Source organism: Pipistrellus kuhlii, unplaced genomic scaffold (assembly GCF_014108245.1).
Source record: "Pipistrellus kuhlii isolate mPipKuh1 unplaced genomic scaffold, mPipKuh1.p scaffold_m20_p_11, whole genome shotgun sequence".
NCBI lineage: Eukaryota > Metazoa > Chordata > Mammalia > Chiroptera > Vespertilionidae > Pipistrellus > Pipistrellus kuhlii.
Window position 1 is genome coordinate 19368948 of NW_023425416.1, and position 22999 is coordinate 19391946.

At 37.3% G+C, this 22999-nt stretch overlaps 1 protein-coding gene and 1 long non-coding RNA gene across 7 annotated transcripts; one reads left to right on the plus strand and one right to left on the minus strand.

Annotated features, from left to right (window-relative positions):
* Window positions 1–371: 371 nt before the first annotated feature.
* Window positions 372–22569, plus strand: THUMPD3 (THUMP domain containing 3). Of its 6 annotated transcripts, XM_036431035.2 has the most exons (11): window positions 388–492; window positions 765–775; window positions 1745–2023; window positions 3573–3650; window positions 9489–9962; window positions 13193–13323; window positions 16803–16872; window positions 18154–18269; window positions 19865–19975; window positions 21232–21355; window positions 21668–22569. In XM_036431035.2, exons 3-11 carry the CDS (start codon window positions 1769–1771, stop codon window positions 21827–21829), a joined length of 1521 nt encoding a protein of 506 aa, XP_036286928.1. In that variant the 5' UTR covers window positions 388–492; window positions 765–775; window positions 1745–1768; the 3' UTR covers window positions 21830–22569. The 6 variants fall into 6 exon arrangements, with proteins under 6 accessions (XP_045435098.1, XP_036286928.1, XP_036286930.1 ...); XM_045579142.1 differs by lacking the exon at window positions 765–775 and having other exon boundaries at window positions 372–492; window positions 1748–2023; XM_036431033.2 differs by lacking the exon at window positions 765–775 and having other exon boundaries at window positions 405–482; window positions 1743–2023.
* On the minus strand, window positions 21629–22621 carry LOC123652048. Its single transcript, XR_006741100.1, has 2 exons — window positions 22566–22621; window positions 21629–21782 (listed from the first exon to the last, which is right to left on the minus strand). It is a non-coding gene; the product is annotated as an uncharacterized LOC123652048 (long non-coding RNA).
* Between the last annotated feature and the right edge of the window lie 378 nt (window positions 22622–22999).

The following is a 22999-nucleotide window of genomic DNA, read 5'->3' on the forward strand; positions in this document are numbered from 1 at the left end:
TAACTCAGATATTGACAGCGAGAATTATGGTCACCTCATCTAAATTCAGCTCTGCCTGGAAAGTGCTGTGCCTGATATTTTAGTCAGGATATGTAACCTCTCTGAGACTAAGTTTCTCCTGCTTTAAGACGGGAACGGCCACGTCAGGTAGTTGTTGGAACAAAGGACGCCTGTGAGCACTTACTCGATGCCTGGAACGGACAAGCACTCTAGAAATGCTAGCAGTTCCTCAGGCGCAGCGTGCAGACCTGCTGTCGCCGACTGCAGGGATAGACCACTCCCTATCAGCCGCCACCGGGCACAGACCTTTGTGCGCATGCTCCTCTTCCCACACACCCCAGCGCCCGAGCCCCGCCCGCCCCAGCTCGGAGCAGCGATGACGCGCCGCCTGACTTCCGTTTCCGGGGCTGTCGAGGGTCTGCTTCCGGCCGCGTGACCTGAGCACGTTGAGGCGGCGGCGTGCGGAGCCGGAAGAGTCTACATTGCTGGCCGGTAAACGGGCGGCGGGTGGGAGTGGCTGGGTGTGGAATCGCTAGCCCTTGGGAGGGAGGGGCGACCTTGGTCTTGGTAACTTGGGGTAACGCCTGGCCGGACTTCTGCCTGGTGTCATTGTGGAGCCCTTCTCGCCGGCTCTTCTTGTCCTTGACCGCCTCTCGCGATTCCTGTAACGAGGGCCCTGAGGGCGGGGGTCCGGACACGCGGTTTTCATTCCAGCCTCAGCCGCTGATTGGCCCTCTGACCTTGGACAGGATATGTCCTTTTACGGACTTGGATCTCATTTATTTATTTAATCCATCAGCTTAAATTTTTTTTTTTTTTTTAGATTTCAGAGAGAAAGGGAGAGGGAGGGAGAAATAGAAACATCCAAGAGAGAGAATCATTGATCAGCTGCCTCCTGCCCGATGGATCGTGGATCGAGCAGCAAGTAACCCGGACAAATGGGTTGGCGCTCAACCACAAACCCTCCCCTGGCCGTGCTAGCCTCTTTCTTTAGAAGCTGGAGCTCTATTCACAGTGATTGTGAGCTCAGTAAGAGCAGGAATTGACTTTTATTAGTGTTAGACGCTGTCGCTTGACCCTGTACGGAACAAAGACAATGCAGGTACCTACTTCTAGGTTGCAGAACCTTAAAAAATCGGGTGAGAGCTATTGATCTCCACTTCCCACCTCTCTAACCCCAACCCCACCCGGTACCACTTAAGTCTCCCAACAACTCTAGAGGGAAGGTATTCTTTAATTCCCATTTTGCAGATAAGAAAATTGAGGCACAAGAAAATAAACGTGTTTTATGCCATTCAACCTATGAATGGTGAGGGCAAGAAGTCAAATCTATGTCTGAAATTCCAGTCCCCACGTTCTTAACTGCTATCTAAAAAAGGACAAGATGCAGAAATGTATTTGAATACGCTCTAGTAGCCTCTGTTTTTGGAGTGTTAACTATTGTAGTTATGAGGTGACTATTATCAACATAGATGATCCCAAACCAAACATTGTGTGCTGTGGAAATTCTTTTGTCTTTCTTCTTTTTGTCCATAGTATCTATATTGCTTATTTAATAATGTATTTTACATCTATGCTCATGTTATTCCATCCTTTTATCTTTAGTGAATACTGATTCGGGTGAATATGGCTATATCAGTTGTGTTGCTTGTTCTAGCCCTCCAAAACAGATGTTTTTACTTATAGTTGATACATGAAGTGGTAATGTTTGGAGATTATTTTTTTCTTTTCTCTACTGCTTTTGAAGAATCTTGGAAGCACTGCCAACATGTCTGATGTTCAAGAAGCCACTAACCAACTTTTGCATGTGAACCTTCATGAGAACCAGAGGGATACACACGTGACAGAAAGTGTCCCCAGAAGTGAGTCCGAGCATCTTCGAGTCACTATTGGAGCCACTGTACCTACTGGTTTTGAGCAAGCAGCTGCAGATGAAGTGAGAGAGAAATTGAAATCATCATGCAAAATCAGCAAAGATCGGGGCAAGATATATTTTGACATTTCAGTGGAAAGTTTGGCTCAGGTTTGAATGAAGCAATATTTAAAATAGTTTTCTAAATAGATAATTTTATGGGTATTGCCTATTGTGTTTTGTATTGGGTACTGATTTATAAGTTTGACTGTTAGGTTTGTTATATTTTTAGAAGTGATCCTAATATTTCCTGAGGATGAATTCACCGGAAGAATTTCACGTACCTGAAGGAATTCTGTATATCTTCTACACATCTTTAAATTTATTTACTTTAAGCATCTAGCTGAAGTTTAGATTTTGGGGGTGAAGCATAATAGATTTTTTTTTTAATCTATTAAAAAAATACTTGCTCAAAAGTAATTAGGAATCACTGTAGGTGAGAAGTGAAGGTCAGCAGCCCATTAGAATAAAACAGCTAAGCTATATCTCATTACCACTTAAGCAATGTGAGGACAGGGATTGTCTTTTTTTTTTTTTTTTTTTAAGTCTCCCAAGCTCTTAGTGTCTAGCATATAGTAGAAACCCCACACCCCCAAATGTGTGGGATGAATTGGTAAGCAGGTATTTCCATCCAGTATTTTAGTTAATAACCTCAATAGCTTTGTGAAGATAGGCATGATTATCCTCATTAGTTATTAGGTTTAGTACTATGTAATCGGCCCAGGGTTGTTCAGCCTGTAATCATAGAGCTGGATTAAGTCCTATGATCTTACCCCAATATACAGTGTACCCCAGAGAGCTATGAGAAATATGATTAAGTTTCTCTTGATTGTATTTCCCTTAGTTCCCAAACCTGTGTTGCTCGCATAACACACTAAGCTATTCTTTCATCTGTCCTTCCTTTTCTCTAGTGGAATAGAAAATGTTAGATACCAAAAAGATGGGAGACTGGGGAAATGGAAAAAAATTTAAATACAAATTATAGGCACAGTAGACCCGTCACTCCAAATCCATGGAGAGACATTCCAAAAACCCCAGAATCCTATATTTACTATGTTTTTTTCCTACATATACATACTTATGACAAAGTTTAACTTATGAATTAGATGATTTCATGGGTATAGATTGATTCTTACCATATATCTTAGCAACCTCAGATACAGTTTTTTCTTTCCTTATTCAGTCAAGAACTTTCACTTTTTCACTTAAAGGAAACTCTTTACTGCTTCTCCTGGGCATATTCAAATTGCTAACATCACCACTCTTTAGTTCCCAGCCATTCTTAAGTAAAATAATGGATATTTGAACATAAACACTATACCATGACAAGGCTACTAAGTGACTAATGGTGGTTAGCATATATATTCTGGATACATTGGACAAAGGGATGACTCATGTCTTAGATGGGACAGGATGATATTTCATCAAGCTACTCAGAACAGTGTACAATTTAAAACTTAAGAATTCTTTATTTCTAGAATTTTCCATGTAATATTTTGGGACAGTGGTTGCCCAGATAACTGAAACCACTGACGAGAAGAGATTGCTGTATTAGGTGCTTTAAAGTCTTTGTATATAATTTTTATATTTAAATGTCAATAGTTTGTGTGATTCAAAAGCTTTCTCAGAAATTTGTTTCTAACATTTTTTTCCTCACCAGGTTCATCTTTTGAGATCAGTTGATAATTTATTTGTGGTTGTTCAGGAGCTTAAAGATTACCAGTTCAAAGAAACAAAGGTGAGCTATCCCAACCAAAGGTGAGCTATCATCCCCAAAAGATTTTTCTACTTTTCATATTCTATCCTTTAGCATTACTGCTGCTTTTATCATATAGAATACTGGGAAAGTTTTTACAATAAAATGCAGAGATTTGTTGACAGTCCAACCTAAAAGTTGTTTCTAAAACTTTTATTGATTTGAGAAAGAATCATTGGTTGATTCTTATATGTGCCCTGACTGGGGACCAAACCCCCCAACCTTGGTGTATTGGGATGGCATTCTAACCAACTGACTGTTTGGCCAGGGCCCAAAATTGTTTCTAAAAATCAGTATTGGAATGGGCAAAATGAGTGGAGGGGGTCAAAAGGTACAAACTTCTAGGAATAAAATAAGTAATTGGGATGCAATTTAAAACATGGCAACTATAGTTAATGCTACAATATAGCATATTTGCAAGTTGCTAAGAGAGTAGATCTTAAAAGTTCTCATCACAGGACAAAATATTTTATAATTGTGTATAGTAGCAGATGTTAACTAGACTTAACTATGATGATCATTTCTCAATATATACAAATATTGTACACCCGAAACTAAAATATATGTGTCATTTATACCTTATTTTTTAAAAAGATGAAAGAATAAGAAAATATAAAAATCAATATCGAAGACATCAAAATTTATAAGAAATAAATTGTTTGACTTTTTTGTTTGTTTGTTTGACTTTGTTACAAAAGATATATACCTTAGGTCAGCTTTGCTGATATATATGGTTTCAAATAGAATTGCTTCCTGTCTGTGTACCAAAGAGCAAGTGACAGTTTGTATCATCTACAGATAACACATTTCCTCACCATTGGGCTTTTGCCTGGCTTTTTTCTCTAAGTTTAGTTTTTGAAATAAAGCCAAAGTACTGTCCAAATAATTCTTCAGTTGTTAGGACAACAGCTTTGTCTGCAACTTGTATTTAGCATCTGATTCGTAAATATTGAGAGGCTGTTCAGCTGAAGGTTGAAAATAGACAGTAAGGCGTTAGTATTTTTCCACATTACTTTTTGGTCAGGTTTCCAGAATCAAATGCTTGAAAACTTATTTCCATTAGTTTTATTGCCTATATGAGAAATAACCTGTTTTTAAAAACTATGATATGGTGCTTAATAGGTTGATTTCTAAAATATTCAAAAACCAATCAGCCCTGGCTGGGTGGCTCAGTTAATTTGAGTGTCAATCTCATTCACCAAAGATCGCAGGTTTGATTCCTGGTCAGGGCAGATGGCAACTGATACAATGTTTCTCTCACATTGATATTTCTCTTTTCTTTCTCTCTCTCTCTCTAAAAATCAATAAAAAACATATCTTGGGGTGAGAATTAAAAAAAAAAAAAAATACACACACACACACACACACACACACACAAAAAAAACAAAACACCAAAGTGGTATGAACCCACAGCCTAGAAAAAATTAAAACCAACCCTAAAAGAATTCAGATTGAAAATAGATAAAAGTTGTAATAACCAAAAAAATGTAACTTTCAACACTAGTATTATATGACTTCAGACTTCTAGTAGTCATTGCCAACTGAATCATTATCTGTGAAACTAGTAAACGATAGGTAGACTACTAAACATTTTTGCTGCTAAGTATTTTAAAATGTTAATAGCCACAAATAAATGTTAGCAGGCATTTAAAAACGAAGTTAAAAAAAATTTTTTTTTAAATTCTTGCTTCTAACTTGGTGGGCCCTATTAAGTCAGTGGAATCTCGTTTCTTGAACATAATTAATTCCAGAAGGCTGTTCAAGAAACAATTTGTTTGAAAATAGAATCATTTTTTCCTATTAGTAATAATGTAAATTGAATTAACCCATTCCAGACCCCAAAATGATTCTCTGTTTCAACCTTTCTTATATTCAGTACATGCCTAATGTACTGTTTAATCTATAAATAAACACTTCTTAAATTTATCGAACCACATCCTTCCTATTAGCCTTAAAGGAATTTTTCATATATTGTTGCCTCCAAAATGCTATCACTGGCTAATTGCTTTTCCTTTTATCTAAACAACAGTTTTTCTACCTATTCAATTGCCTGAGATAGCTGTTTTGTGAGCACTTTCTACACCCTTAACAACATTAGCACTCTTGATTGCCTCTTTACATTTTAAAATTTTGCTAATCGCCAGAAGCAAGGATTGCTTGCAAGACTTTTTTTGTCATGCTGAGGTATCCACATGAAAGGGTTAACTGAAGTTTTGGTCAACAGTGGAATCATTTTTTTCTGAGAACAACTTAGTCAAGAACCAAATTTTTAGAGAGGTGAGATGTTCGAGAAATTCGAGGTTTGACTGTATTCTCTCAATTCCTGCATTTTTTTTCAGCTTAGTGTTTGTATTGTATTATTTTGGTGTTTTTTATCTCTAATTGGTGGTTAATCTGATATTATGTAATGGTTCTATGTGAGCCAGCTTTTCAGGGTTGCTTTGTAAGTACAAAAGAGGTTGCTGGTAAAGATCAGCAAGTATTAAAGTAGATTTTCGGATCTGTGCGTGGGTAACTTCTGTTGTTTGTGATTATGAAAAATTGTTAAACCCTTCACTCCGTGGACTTTAGTTGCAACATGCCCCAGAAAAACACTGCTTTTAAACATTTGCTTCTAGCTTTTATTCTGTTGACCATAATTTCATTCTTTGTAGCATTGTACTTTGCCTTGTCTTATGAAAAGCCTGTTAGTTTAAGCATTTTAGTGGGTATTTTTAAGTATTCAGATGATGTCATGAATTTATAGATTTTTTTTTTTAAGGCTAGCATCTGTAAGTTATTTTTCTTTGAACTCTACAAGCTCCTGTTTTTTCTTCAGGTGGCTCATCCCCTCTTTTTGTTTGTCTATGTCTGCCTTGAGCTCTTCTTTTTTCAGTTATTCGTATAGCCTCATTACATTTTTTTGATGCTATGTCAATATGTTTGATTATAGCTTTCAGCTGCTCTTTGGCATTGTCTTTCTGATAGTCGTTTTTTGTTTTAAATTTATTTGTTTTTCTGTTCCTTTCCTCCTTTTTTCTTTTTATGCTCCTCTGTAAAAGATGATTGATAATTGCTCATCTTTGAATGAGGGAGTTCCTCTTGGACCTGCTATTTAGAGGAGGTTCTCCTGGGAGAAGCCAAAAACTGTTAACACCAGGTCAGCAAGAAACCCTTCTGATTTATTTTGAAGTTCCTTCTGACAAAGGGCTGTGGGTGAATGAGTTTTCTTCTTTTAAAAAAAAAAATAGCTTTACTGAGATAGGATTTTTTAAAAATATATTTATATTTCAGAGAGGAAGAGAGTGAGAGATAGGAACATCAATGATGAGAGGATAATTGATCGGCTGTCTCCTGCACTCTGCCTGCTGGAGACTGAGCCCACAACCCGGGCATATGCCCTGACCTGGAATTGAACTGTGACCTCCTGATTCATAGGTTGATGCCCAACCACTGAGTCACATTGGCCTGGCGAGATACAATTTCCACACCATTAAATTAGTTCTTTTAACTATTACTTCTTCCTAGCCTAAAGAGATCAGCAGCTTCAGGTTTATTTACTACGTAGAGTACTGGTCCCAATTCTGCCTTACCAATGGACTGCTTTCAGCAAATAGAACTTGTCTGTGAGGTTCCTTGTTCAATCTTCATTTCTTTCCCCTGCTGCTTCTCGGTACAGAGTCCATGCACATACTTGTTCCCAGCTGTTCCCAAGAAGAGTTTATTTGCTACTACTATGCAGACTGGCCTACCCTTTATTTGAGATCTATAGGCATTCTTCCTCTATGTCTTATTGTACCTGTTTGACCTTCACTGCACTTGGGAATTCTTATGTTAGAATTCCCATATTATGGTTCTAGGTTATGGATATCATGCAGATTCTATTAAGATAGAGTTGGTATTACTGTGGTTTTTTCTTCTACTATGGTTTCTGGAGAAAGAAAGGGACTATACCAGTATTATTCCACCATGTTAAACCTAGTGCCCTTTATAGGAAAATTTGCCATTATTTTATCAGGTTTCAATTAGTATCAAAGCATTCACTCACTTCCATTTCAAGTTTTAGTTCCATCAGCCAGCATTGATTTCGTTCTGCTTTGATCTTCTATGACACGTACTGTCTACCAGCACTCTGCAGTAGAGCTTTGTAATGGAAATGCTGTGTCTATGCTGTCCAACATGATAGCCACTGGCTACCAGTGTGTGAAATGTGGTTAATGTGACTGAATTTTAAATTTTAAATCATTTAAATATTGGCTACATGTGACTGATGGCTGCTGAATTAGACAGCTCTGTACCACCCATTTTAACATTTCATCACATGTTATCCACAGCTATTTATTGAATACCTTTTGTATATCAAGCACTTTTCTATGCATGTGGCTTATAGCAATGGTCAGGACAGGTAAAGTCCTTCCCATCCTGCACTTAATTCTGGGAGGAACTTTGGTGGTGAGTGTTAGAAATGCTCTCAACGATGAGATCAAACACTGAAACTGGATTGGCAAGGCAAATTTACCCCTGCAGAGGGTGCTGTGCCAGCTGGAAATCTTGGGCAAAGCACACCAAATGGGAAGTCCCTTCAGGGTTTTATTTCCTGACACGGGTTTGCCCTGCCTTTCACTCTGAATTCTGACTTGATTCGTCAGGGCTCAGAGGTCAGGTTCCCATTATTGTGTGACTGGCTAATTCAGAGGAAGGGGAGGGGTAGGGTGGAGCCTAAGATGGTGGCCCCCTGAGAATCTGAAGGTCATATCAAATGGCAGGACCTAAGATGGCAGCGAGCTCCTTTCTTTGACACAAGATTGCTGGTTCATTCTCACAGTGAACAATATATAAACCTAGTAACTTTAGGTAATGCTAAGCTCTGTAAAGAAAATAAAATGAAAGAGAAGACTTGAGAGGACTAATGTTAGTAGAGCAGGTCTCTCAGAGGAAATGCTATTAAATAATGAGAAGAAAGCCAGCAGTGCAGAGACCATGAGAACCAAATAACTTCCAAGCAGAGGAAGTAAGGGAGAGAAGGATCCTGAAGTGATGTATGAGAAGTAGGCAGGAGTGAGATTATGTTGGGCTTCTTAAAGAATTTCAATTTCTTAAAAAAGATGAGTTTAGATACTATTTAGAAATTGCATAGGTAAATTTTTAATTGCTCAAAATTTTTTTCTTTTAAAAAATTGTTAATAATGGTCCTAGCTGGTATGTCTTGGTGGTTGGAGCATCAGCCCTCACAAGGAAGGGTCTCGGGTTCAATTTCCGGTCAAGGGCATGTACTTGGGTTACAGGTTTGATCCCTGCCCTGGTCAGGGACAAATGTGGGAGGCATCCAATGGATGTGTCTTTCAAAAACCAATGTTTCTCCTTCCCTCCCTCCCTCCCTCCCTCCCTCCCTCCCTTCCTTCCTCTTCCCTCCCACTCTAAAAATCAATGGATTTGATTTGGTGAGGATTAAAAAAAAAAATTAGTATGTATACACAACACAAAATTCAAAAAGTAATTAGAGAGAGTTAGGTAGATTGCCCTCCTTTTCTTTCATCCATCCACTTCACCTCTCTGGAGGTAACTATTGTTAATAGTTTATTATTGCTTATATTTTAATCTTAAAGCTCAACTTATGATCTATTAGTATGTCTTGTTTTCTTCGTTAGTGATTTAATTTGTATATGTCTTAATTTTCAAAGAGATTTTTATTTCCTCAGTTACAACCATTATTTTATTGACTCTTGTTTTGCACCTCTATCACCCTTAACAAAATGATTAATGTCATCTGCAGGCAAAGGAGTTTATTTGTTTAATTAAAGTGGTGAAAAATTAATGGATTTTATTCTCTGTCCCTTCTAGGAAAAAGTCCTAAAAGATTTTGAAGAATTGGCTGGGAAGCTTCCATGGTCAGACCCTTTAAAAGTATGGAAAATTAACACCAGTTTCAAGAAAAAAAAAACAAAGCGCAAAAAGTTAAATCAGAATTTAAGTAAAGAGAAGATTGATAATGGACGAGACAAAAGAGAGGAGAGAGATGTCAAAAAGGAGTTGTCTAACAATTCCTTAGATTCACATATTTTAGACTACTATGAAAAGCCAGCCATCAAAGAAGAGATATCAACATTAGTAGGTGATGTTTTGGCATCTTGCAAAAATGAGACTGAGGAGAGCTTAAAAGAAGACACTGATCCCGAAGTGCTGAAGTTCAGAGTCACGTGCAACAGGGCAGGAGAGAAACATTGCTTTTCCTCAAATGAGGCTGCAAGAGATTTTGGGGGTGCTGTTCAAGATCATTTTAAGTGGAAGGCTGACATGACCAACTTTGATGTGGAGGTAGGTACAGGCTATGACTGTAATGATTCCAGAATGCCATTATAGATTTGTAGAATTTTCAGACTAACTTAGTAATCTATGGACGATTAAGGCCACAGAGCTAATAGTGTGTGGCTAATAAGAGCGTGGGCTATGGAGACTGATCTAGATCCAACTTTAGATTTTGTACTGTGTAACTGGATAAAATATTCTTTCTCAGCCTGTCTTCAAATAGAGCCAGTAGTAGTATACACCTCTAGGTGTGTCCTGAAGGTTAAATTAGATAATACATCTTAAGTGTTTGGTGTAATAGCTTGTATATACTATGAGCTCAATAGATGAGAACTATTAAGACTTGAGTGTTCTAATTTCTAGTCTAGTACTTTGTACAACATTATATGGACTTTCAGATTATAAAATTCAACCAGAGTACCTTCGTTTTAGAGGGAAAAATTTTTTTTAAATATATTTTTGCTTTATTGATTCTAGAGAGAGGAGGGGAGAGAGAGGGAAAGAAGCACAAAGAAACATCAAGCAGTTGCTGCTGCACAAGCCCCCACCAGGGACTGAGCCCACAACTTGGATATGTGCCCTTTCCAGGAATCAAACCTGCCACCTTTTGGTGCACAGGATGATGCTCTAACCACTGAGCCACACTGGCCAGGGCTAGAGAATTTTTATACGAGTTTATTTCAGCCAAACTGACAACATATACTGGGGATCAATTGATTATTTTTTTAGAGAGAGAGTAAGGGAGAAGGCCGAAATCGGTTTGGCTCAGTGGTTTATGGACTGAAAGGTCCCAGGTTCGATTCCAGTCAAGGGCATGTACATTGGTTGTGGGCACATCCCCGGTAGGGGGTGTGCAAGAGACAGCTGGTCGATGTTTCTTTCTCATCGACATTTCTAGCTCTCTATCTCTCTCCCTTCCTCTCTGTAACAAATCAATAAAATAAAATGAAAAAATTAAAAAAAGAGTAAGGGAGAGGGAGAGAGAAATATCGATGATAGAGAAACATTGATTGGTTGCCTCTTGCACACCCCCTACTGGGGATTGTGCCCACTATCTGAACCAGCGACCTCTAGGTGCATGGAACAATGGCTGGGCTGGAGTACATTTTTAAAACAAACCTCGGATCTCCTAAAATCAGGACATCTTGTTAATACTCATCCTAGAGCCGGTTTTGCTAGATTCTCAACCCCAGATATCTCATTTTAACATGCTTACTCTTCTTAGTCTCAATCTTCTATTACGTTGGTGATTCACCTGTGAACCATACTAAATTGTTTTTAAATCTCTAACAGCTTAAAAGGTCCCTAGCAGCTGATGTTTTTACCAAGAAGTCATTTTCTATTGCTTTTGGGACACTTGAATCTGGGGCAAGCTACTTATTCTCTCTGTAACTTTGTATTTTATTGCATATCAAATCAGAACAATAATTCCCCATTCCTTTTTTCCCCTCATAAGAATAAAGCTAACTAGAACACTAATGTCCAAAAAGTTAATTAGGAGGCTCAGAGGACAGATACTAGAGCCATACTGCCTGGGTTCAGGTCCTAATTTACAAGCAATATGACTTTGGGCAAATAAGTTGACATCCTTGTGCCTCAATTTCCTCATCTAAAACAAGGAGGATAATGTAGTATCTAGCTCAGATGGTGTAAATATGAAATGAGAATGTAAAGTGTGTAGAATACTGGCTTGCCTATGGCTAGATAAGTGTCTGCTGCTGCTGCTAAGATCATGATGAGACATTTTATTTTTGTTTTAATAGTTTATATTTAGTGAGATTAAAAGGGGATTAGAGGAAATATTTTAATATTGCTATTTGCCCTATCTCTATAATAGAAGTGTCAGAGATGAAAGAAAATTCGTAAAATGTATATGAAAATCTTCCTCCTGTCAGAGTCTGGCACGCACCAGGGGACCCAGAGTCAAGTCCCCACCCACCCGCTGCACCTCAAAATCTCCTGAAACCCAGACCCAGCTGGCCCCACCTCCATTGGGGGAGATCTAGACCTCGCCTGCCCAAATCTGTCAAGTCCCACCTGGTGGGGGTGTGGTCTCAGGTCACATGGCGAGAATGCAGCCTTGAGTCCCCTCTCAAGCCTCACTGGGGGGCGGGGGGGGGGGGGGGGGGCCTTGTGCAGCCCCAGGTCCCTGCTGATTGCTCCTTAAGGCATGTTACTAGAACTCTGCTGTGGGTGCATCCGTGACAGTCAACTTGCATATTCCCTCTTTATTAGATAGTATTATGTTAGAAAAACCATAGGACAGAAAACATTTCATATACATGGAGTCAAATTTTAAAAAACGTTAAGTTAGAAAATAGGTGATAAAGCAGTTGTATTAACAATTACTTAAAAGTCAAAATTTTTAAAATGTATATTAAGGCCCTCCCGGTGTGGCTCAGTGGTTGAGCATCATCCTATGAACCACGAGATCACGGTTTGATTCCCAGTCAGGGCACATGCCAGTTTGTGGGCTGATACCCTATAGGGGATGTGCAGGAGGCAGCCGATCAATTATTCTCTCTTATCATTCATGTTTCTATCTCTCTCCCTCTTCTTTCCTCTCTGAAATCAATAAAAAAATATTTTAAAAAATGTATATTAAGAAACCCATAGACATTCAAAATATATTATAAAAATGAAGGCGACATGGTTATAACGAACTTACAAATACAGAAAATGAATAAAATAGATGTTAAAATTTAAAAGTTATATATATTGCCCTAATCAGTTTGGCTCAGTGGATAGAGCATTAGCCTATGGACTGAAGGATCCCAAGTTCCATTCCGGTCAAGGGCATATATTATACCATGTTTGCAGGGCCATCCCCAGTAGGGGGTGTGCAAGAAGCAGCTAGTCGATGTTTCTAACTCTCTATTCCTCTGTAAAAAAAAATCAATAAAATTTATATTTTTAAAAAAGTTATATAAATTTCATTTATATGAAGTTCAAAACAAGATAAAACTAATATATAGTAGTCAGATTAATAATTACTGGGAAGGGCAAAGGGGAGCATTCTGGTGTGATGGAAATACTGTATATCTTTATCTGAGTGGCAGTTACAGTGTACACATAGGTAAAAATTCACTGTGCTACATATTTAAGATTTGTGTACTTTATGTAAAGTATACCTCAGTAATAAAGTAAAAAATTAATAAAGCTTAAAATTTAAAAATCCTAGTAATGAGTGTAGTTTGAACAATTCTAAGACTATTTTATTTTATCTTGCTTAATTTTAGGTGCTTTTGAATATCCATGATAATGAAGTTATTGTGGGCATCGCATTGACAGAAGAGAGCCTCCACCGAAGAAATATCACACATTTTGGACCTACGACTCTAAGATCTACTCTTGCTTATGGGATGCTCAGGTAAGAGAATGGGTTTACCATCTAGCTTAAAGTGGCAGTTTGGTTTCAGTTTTCCCTTCAAAACACTTGGAATTTCTTCTGAGGTACTGTGTGGGGATTTAGTGGATAAAGAATAGTATAAAAAGCTGCCGAAACCGGTTTGGCTCAGTGGTAGAGTGTTGGTCTGCGGACTGAAGGGTCCCGGGTTCGATCCCGGTCAGGGGCATGTACGTTGGTTGCTGGCACATCCCCGGTAGGGGCTGTGCAAGGGGCAGCTGGTCGATATTCCTCTCTCATCGACGTTTCTAGCTCTCTATCTCTCTCCCTTCCTCTCTGTAAAAAATCAATAAAATATATTTTTTAAAAAAAGAATAGTATAAAAAGCTGATGATCTGTTTCTTTCTCTTATGTCCAGTGTTGATACTTTATGATCCTGAAACTATCACTTAATTACTATATCAGTTTATTGATTTTAAAATGGGAAGATAATTTTCATTTACCTCTTGACTAGCATTGCCACATTGTTTAGAAAGAATATACTGTATGTTGGGAAATAGAGAAAATTTTACTTTGTTTCATTTCTGACAGTGAAGCAGATGAAAGCAGAGATTTTTTTTTTAATGTCTAATGTGTAAATGAACACAGAGAGCTTTTACTTATATATATATTTTTAAATATATATATTTTATTGATTTTTTACAGAGAGGAAGAGAGAGGGATAGAGAGTTAGAAACATTGATGAGAGAGAATCATCGATCAGCTGCCTCTTGCACATCCCCTCTGGGGATGTGCCCACAACCAAGGTACATGCCCTTGTCTGGAATCGAACCTGGGACCTTTCAGTCTGCAGACCGACGCTCTATCCACTGAGCCAAACCGGTTTCGGCAATTTTTAAATTTTATAGTCACTGCAACCTAGGAATCATCCTGGAATTTTCCACTTTCCTGAATGTAAGGTCAAAGGGGAGCAAGCTTGCTTGCTTCTTTTCCCTGTTCCCTTTTTTATTGGGTGCTTCTTTCCCCCACTCAGACAAGATTGTCTTCTCTAGGTTTCTATTTTTTAGAGTGAAAAATGAGTTTGCTGTGACTCTTCAATTATTATTAGTGAGGAATAAATGCAGAAACATATGCAAAATACCTGTTATATGCAGTGTCTGGCATATCCTGGCAGTCCTCTTTTAACTCCTATCAATTCGATGACAATAATAGAAAACTAGAGACATTGGATTAAGTCTTCATTTCTTTTTTTTCTTTTTTTTATCTCCCCTCACCCCCAGTCTTCATTTATTTGACAAACAATTATCTGCTGCCAGGCATTGTGGTGTAGGAGCCAGGGATATGAATAGTTATTTTGGATGCAATGATTATAAACCTAAGTAAGCTAGTTTTAAGATTTAAAAAAGTGTTGATGCTGCTGGTGGGAATGCAGACTGGTGCAACCACTGTGGAGAACAGTGTGGAGTTTCCTCAAAAAACTGAAAATGGAACTCTCATTTGACCCAGTAATCCCACTTCTAGGAATATATCCCAAGAAACTAGAAACACCAATCAGAAAGGATATATGCACCCCTATGTTCATAGCAGCATAATCTACAATAGCTAGAATCTGGAAACAGCCTAGATGCCCGTCAGCAGATGATTGGATCCAAAAACTATAGTACATCTACACAATGGAATACTATGCTGCCATAAAAAAGAAGGAATTTTCATCATTTGCAGCAACCTGGATAGAACTAGAGAACATCATGCTGAGTGAAATAAGCCAATCAATGAAAGAGAAATACCACATGGCCTCACTCATTTATGGATATTAAAAAACATTATAAACTGACAAACCAAAAGATAGATATAAAGACAGTAAAGCAACAAGCAGACTGTAAAATTACAGCAGGGAGAGTAGGGAGATCTGGGGGAGATAAGAGATCAACCGAAGGACTTGTATACATGCATATAAGTACAACCAATGGACACAAAACTCTGGGGAGGGAGGGTATGTATTGAAGGGGGGGGCAATGTTAAAATATGTACACAGATAATAATTTAATTAATAAATAAAATAGAAAAAAATAATTTGAATAGCAAAAAAATAAAAATAAAAAAAATAAATAAAAATAAATTAAAAAAGTGTTGATGGTGTGGGAAGGGGAATTAATGAAAAATACTGAGAAGTTGTGGGGAATCCACAGGAAAACTGAAAGCCATGTTTCAAGAAGAGTAGGAACCAGGTCTTGGAAAACTACCTCGACAGTAACTTTTGTCTCTCCCAGAGATTTGTATGCTCTTTTCTCTGTTCATGGGTGTAAATGGCTGCCCATCATCCACAGTTATGTATTCCCATTTTCAAACGACCAACTCCCTATTACCTGGGGCTTCTAGTTCTTTATTCCAAATTCTTGGAAGAGAGAATCTGATTCACATAGTCTTGGTCAAGTGTTCACCCAGACCCTGGCAGCAATGGCTGGGAGTCCAGGGTTGCTAACAGTTCTGTTGCCATGTGTGGAGGGGCAGAAACAGGGAGGTAGAGCTGGACAGGTATTAAAACAACAATGCAGTGTTATCTCCAAGAATCTCAAAGTCTTGAGAGGGAGGTAAATAATTACCTTACATGTAAAAATACCATAATAAAATGTGGAAAGACTAGCAGGACAAAAGGAGAAACCTAATGACCTGAGGAGGGGGTGCTTCAGAGAGAGGGTAACATTTAAGCCACTAACAGTAATGGCTGACTCTATCACCTATTAGTTTTGTCTATGGACAGGTTTTGCATCAGTTTATCTGTAAAATTAAAATAGTAAGCGACCTAGCTCATAGGATTATGAAAAGGATTAATGAGATGATGCCTGCAAAGAGTTAAATCCAAGCCTAGTAAATACAGCAAGTCCTCAAATAACATCGTTTCTTATAGCATTGATGAGATGCCAGAGATAGTGTAGGAACTTAACTCTTGTTTATGTCCATTAGCCTATGATAAAATTGGTTCCTTTATATGTCATTTCACTTAGAGTTGCAGAACCTATCAATGACATCAAGTGAGGAATTACTGTACTAAGTACTCATAGTAAAGCAAATATGTTTATAGCAAACTTATCTTTAAAATTTACAAGGAAAGGAATACTGAATGTCTAATTGCCACTTCTATTTGAAACATGTTTGGGATTGTTTTATAATGTACCAATACAGGTTTATATGCAAAATAATGTGTTTTCTAAAGGCATACATGTACTGTATATTAAAAGATTTAAAGACTAAGTTTCATCTATAATGAAATGGGATTTTGTGTAACAGTAAAAGGATACTTTTAGTTATATGTAATGCTTTTTTTTTTTTTACTTTACAGCTAAGATATAGAGTCAACATGTTGATTTTTTAAATGAGTATTAATTGGTGTTTCTTCATGCTAATATAATAGGTCCTTGATTTTATAGCTTCAGAAATAGTCACTGTGGTGGCTTCAGCTGTTGGCTAAAGTCTCTTCACATAGGTTGTTTTCTTTTCTCTAGGCTCTGTTCGCCTCAACCTTCTGATATAATAGTTGATCCAATGTGTGGAACAGGGGCAATACCAATAGAGGTAATAAATTTTCTTTAGCTTTTAATAAGCAAAAGTTACATTCAGGATGTTCTAGAACCAATGAGCATATAAGACAATGAAATCAAAGGCCCCTTTCCATAAGGGGGGAAAAATATATATATATATATATATATATATATATATATATATATTTTATATATATATATATATATATACCTAAGTTGATATATGATCAAAATGAATGAAATTATTAAATGATTTGACAAGTTATGTATCTAGATTTGTTCGACAAAGTATAAAATACTTAAGAATACTCCCCTTAAAACTGGAAGTATTACAAAACCTAAGTCTTTTAGAGACTAGGAATCTAAATAGGTATTGAAGGAAAAAAATGAATGTTGGGGAATCAGAGTCACCTGAGAGGCTTTCATCGAATTCTAGGTCTCTTTTACGTCCCCTCTACATCACTCTCAAGTGTCTGAGCAAAAGAAAAAGCTGTGAAGCACTGTGTTCATGGGTGAATGGATATTACCATTTACAAAGAAAGAGGTGTTTGTTACTCATCCCTGAACAGAGGGCAGAACGTCCCCTGCCATCATGTCAGAAACCTGTTAATCTGCACAGACATTGTTCAGGCCTAGGGGAGTATGCCACCTTATTCCACAAATATAGCAGTTAGGTATTTACATTATGCTGACATGTTTCTTACCTATAATTGCAAAAATCCTTTTAGGGACATGGTGTTTATCATTCATTCAAAAGCCTATATATACAATGGAGATTACATTGTATTTTGAAATTCTCAAATATTCTAATATATCAGATAATGCAAAATCTTATATTCACAAAAGGATATAGGTAAGTCAGTTTGATTTGGTTGTTTTTTTCAAACTACATTTGTAATTAAGGTCTGTAATGCCTACTATAGTGTGCCAGATACTGCTGTGTGAGGGATTGAATAAAATACTAGACCTGAGTTCTCAGATTTGTTGAGAGTCAGATAGGCATAAAAATAGTAATTTAAAACAGCACAGTACAGTGACAGACATGTACAAAGTACTCTAGAGAGGAGCAAATGAGGCAGCTTGGAGAGTTAGGGTTTATGCACACAGGTCTTGAAAGATGAGTTCAGCAAGCAGAGAAAGGAGGGCATTTCAAATGGGGGCTGTAGCAAAGTTGACAACATGCAGGGTTTTGCCACTTTAGAAAAGCACTTGACTTGGATTGGATGCTTTATCTGTTGACATTTGAAATGATTTTTTCCTTTAATCATTTTTTGCAGTTGTGACTTCTGTTTCAATATATACTCTTGTTTTTTAGGGGGCTACTGAATGGTCTAATTGCTTTCATATTGCTGGTGATAATAATCCATTGGCTGTGAATAGAGCAGCAAATAACATTTCATCTTTACTGACCAGGAGCCAAATTAAAGAAGGGTAAATATTTTTTCAATCCTCATCCAAGAATACACTTATTTATTTTTAGAGTAGAAGGGGAAAAAGGGGGGTGTAAAACATTGATGTGTGAGAGAACAGAGAGTGGTTGCTTTCTGTACGTGCCCCCAAAGGGGAATCAAACTCACAATCTAGGTTTGTGCCTTGATGACTGGGAATCAAACCTACAACCTATACATGCCAGTGCTCCAAACAACTGAGCCACCTTGGCCAGGGCAAAGAAGGGTAAACCTTAAGCATCTTTAATACTTAGATTCTGACTTTATATGATTAATACCCCAAGTGTATTGTGACATGATTTAACCAAAATAAACAGCGAGACTCCATTTAAATTTTAAAGTTTTTTTTAATTGATTTTAAAGAGGGAAAAAAATGTCAATTTGTTGTTCCACTTATTTATGCATTCATTGGTTGATTCTTATCTTTCTATTTTCTGAATATTTTTTGTTACTTTGTTGCAGTTATTGGTGCTTATGATTATAAAACTTGTTTTTTCAATGTGTTTCTCACTCCCCCCATTATATCATGATTTTTCTTAAATTCTTTATTATATATCAATAATCTAACCCTTCATTTATGCTCATATTTTGTTTTCCTGTTGTATCTTATTTCTTAAAAACCAGTAGCTTTGCCTGAATGGGATTTAAATCATGCTATTATTATTATTATCTTGTCATCTATATTAATATATGACAAAGAGGGAGGGGGATAGATAGAAATATCAGTTTTTTGTCCCACTTAATTTATGCATTCTTTGGCTGATTCTTGTATATGTCCTGAATGGGGATCAAAAAACCCGCAACCTTGGCATATTGGGATGATGCTCTCACCCAGGGGTGGGGGAACATCCAGCCAGTGGCCTGCGACATCATTTGGTCTGGCCCTGCCAAGGCAACCGAAGGTGGGATTCAAAATTCAATGAATCTGGGAACATTTTTCATAGCAACACAGATTTATATTAAGTGAATTATATTAAGCTAATGATGTTATATTCAAATGGCCTTTGGCAGAAAAAGTTTCCCCACCCCTGCGCCAGTCAAATTACTTGGCCAGACCCTGCCTTTATTATTTTTTTATCTTACCTTTCTTTACTGCTTATTTAATAGTATGATACAAATACTTTTTTTTTAATCTTAAAGTACCTCTATATTCACTAATTTTACATATCTGCTTTTAGATCTCCTCTTATTACTATGTAGATTTATCAAACTTCATCTTTCAGATGTCACCTCACTTTTTCCCCCCTCTTTAGTGTTGATCCAGTGTCTATTTTATCTGTTTTACATCATCAGTTACATAATTTGCAAGTTTTCATAGTTGTGTTGCAATCTTGTTTTTCCCCTTAATCTTCTTTTGCATGCCAACCTAACCATAAAAATCACTTAGTCATTCTTATAAATTTGGTTTTATTTTATAGACTTATACTTTATACATTCTACTTTAAAATTTTTGATTGATATAATCAATATCAATTGATATTTTAGTAGTATTTTGTACTTTATAGCAGTCTCTTCAAAAAAAAAGATTTAAATTTCCTTCTTCAAATATGTTGAAGTATTTTTCCTTTGTACTCACAGCAAATTGTCCTGGGGTTTGCCCATAGATGCTATTCAATGGGATATCTGCAACCTGCCATTGAGAACTGGCTCTGTGGACATTATTGTAACAGACATGCCATTTGGAAAAAGGTGGGGCCGTTTTTAAAAATCTGAGTTTTACTTTCACTTGTTATACTAGTACCCATGTGTCTTCTAAACCTGTTGTGTTTTCTGAGTTTAAAAACCTTTCATTCTTTTTAGCAGACTGTCAGTAGAACTACTGAAGCATTGTAACAAAGACTATTTGTGTACAGGTGGGGTATGGTTGGCCCACCCCAATTGGGCTGGTGGGGAGAAGGAGGGGGGTAAGTTGGCCAGCTGCCCCACCCCTCATTGGGGTGAGGTGGGGGCAGTTGGGGGTGGGGCCAATCAGGAGGAGGAGCTGCAGGCAGTTGGCCAGCACAATTTGCATATTAGCCTTTCATTATATAGGTTATTAGAGTCACCTTTTTTTTTTTCTTTTCTGAAAACTGAGGAATGTATTACATTTTAATCTTGACCATCACAGGAAATTCATCCTCTTTTTAAACCATTGTTGAATTACATAATTCAAAAAGGTTGAGGAAAACTTGGTTCTCATTTCTCAGTATAAATTATTTTTAATCACTGATTTAGTTCCTACAATGGACTGACTGTTCATGCTCACTAAGAGGACAGTTTATATGCTTACAGTTCTCAAAGTTCTTTTCTGTAAACTTATTCAAAATTCTATGCAGTTTTAGGTCTGATTGCTCATTTCATTGACATATAATGCTCTAGCTTCTAAATGGCAACTGTTTTTCATACTTCAGGATCTTACTGCAATGTATTTTTCTTTTCTTTTCTTTTTTTTAACATATTTTATTCATTTTACACAGAGAGGAATTGAGAAGGACAGAGAGTTAGAAACGTCGTTGAGAGAGAAACACCAACCAGCTGCCTCTTGCACACCCCCCACTGGGGGTGCACCCGCAACCAAGGTACATGCCCTTGATCAGAGGAATCGAACCCGGGACCTTTCAGTCCGCAGGCCAACGCTCTATCCACTGAGCCAAACCGGCTTCGGCTGCAATGTATTTTTCTACTAATTCTTACCCAAGGACATCTTTCCATTGATCTTTTTAGAGAGTGAGGAGCGGGAGACAGAAACATTGATGAGACACATTGGTTCCTCCATGGGCCCTGACCAGGGATCAAGCCGCAACCATTATTTGCCTTTGATTGGAATCGAACCCAGTACTCTTCAGTCTGCAGGCTCTGATGCTTTGCCCATTGAGCCAAACAAGCTAGGGCTGCCATGAGTTTTTAATAACTTTCCAGTCTTAGATTATTTTTGCATGTTTGACTCACTGGGCCTTCTTTTATAGGATGGGCTCCAAGAAAAGAAACTGGAACCTTTACCCAGCTTGCCTATGGGAGATGGGCCGTATCTGTAAACCAGGGACAGGCAGAGCTGCACTACTTACTCAGGACAAGAAATGCTTTACCAAGGTACAGTGCAATACCTCAAAAACTCAGCCGGAAGGCCCAGGGATATTAGTTTGAACAGGATTTGTGTTCCCTTTCCCTAATGTTTCTTATTGGCACCTAAGACTCTTGGTTGGTCTAGAACAGGCCCACAAAATCATTTGGTGGCAAGTTAAATGTTTAACCAAATATAGCAGGCTAATTTTAAAGTTGATAATTTTGTATGGACTGCAGATGATAGAAATACCCAAATGTCCTTGGCAAAAAAAACATTCTGGTTTAGAAGCAGGCAAGTCATTAAAGCTAATTACTTTTATGCCTTTTGTGTGTACACAGGCATTATCTGGAATGGAACATGTGTGGCGCAAAGTGCACACTGTCTGGGTGAACATAGGTGGTCTTCATGCTGCAGTTTACCTTCTGAACCGTACACCTCTAGCTTTTGTTCATCCTTCAGGACAAGATAAAGAGGAACTTCTAAGTGCAAAGAATGATTAATAGTATTTGTGCTTCCTGACACTGGAAATGCTAGAATTATCTTGCTTTAAGAGAAAAATAGTATTTAGTATTAACAAAAGTACAGTTTGCTGTTTAAGTTGGTCTAAAGCTCTTCACCTGGTTTAGCAGGTATGAATGTAACGTCATGAAATTGAAAGTCTTAAGAGAGAACATTTCTTCCTTTGCAGCTATTGTGAAGAGGTAGCTGGGCAATTGGTACTTTTCCTAAAATGCTCTTGGGATTTGGGTTTATATTTTATTTTCAGGCTTTGTACCAGTTCCTGTTGTCCATGGGAAAACAGAACATAATCATAGCATCTTAGGCAACACAGATACTGCCTAAGCTTTTGCCTTTTAGTTGCTCAAGTTCTCTTTACGTCAACCTTAAAAAATGTATTACATTTTGTGAAATAGTGTTGACCCCATGATAAGATGAAATCTCACAAGACCTTTAGAAAAGTTTACCATCTGCCTTAAAACTTAAAGTATGCATGTTATTCAGATTAATGCATAAGAGGACTAGAATTTAGCAAAGGAATTACAAAGACACATTTTTGTTTGTAAATAGTAGCAAATACATCAATAGATGAAGAAAGGGACCAAAAAATCAAATTTAAAGATTTTATTTTTCAGTATACAAAAGTAGTATTGCTTTTCAAAGTCAAACATAACCTGTCAAAATATTTTTAGTTTCTTAAAAGGACAGACTGATTTATCTTTGAATTAAAAACTTCACCTGAGTTCTTTGTTGTTTTCTCTTTGATTACAATTCATATTTAGATGCTTTTCCAGCTGCAGAGAGTAGAAAATGAAATTACCTCAACAGTATTAAGTCCTTGTGAAAACAGTGCTTCCCTGGGACAGAGTACTTGGGGCTTTATGTGGAATTCTTTATAGTATTCAGAGTTTATTTTATAGTTAGATTTTCAATGTCTTATTAGTAATATAATAGAACTAATATTACTTTTGATGTCTTAAATTTCAAATAAAAGGACAGTACTTTGAAAGAACAGAGTTCAAATTAAAAGTACAGCCAACATTCCTAGTCTGGTTTTCTCTCTGATATACTACCTAACACTTGAGAATGAGTGTCATCACAATGTAGTATCATGGGATCAACATAAAACAACTTTTCACTTCTGATAAAAGAAACCATTTAAACCTGTGGGT

Bases quoted from the DNA above. Each gene is read 5' to 3' on its own strand.
- THUMPD3 (XM_036431033.2), top strand. The intron at 13,324-16,802 runs GTAAGAGAATGG...TCTTTTCTCTAG, and splicing joins CTTGCTTATGGGATGCTCAG to GCTCTGTTCGCCTCAACCTT. The intron at 21,356-21,667 runs GTACAGTGCAAT...GTGTGTACACAG, and splicing joins ACAAGAAATGCTTTACCAAG to GCATTATCTGGAATGGAACA.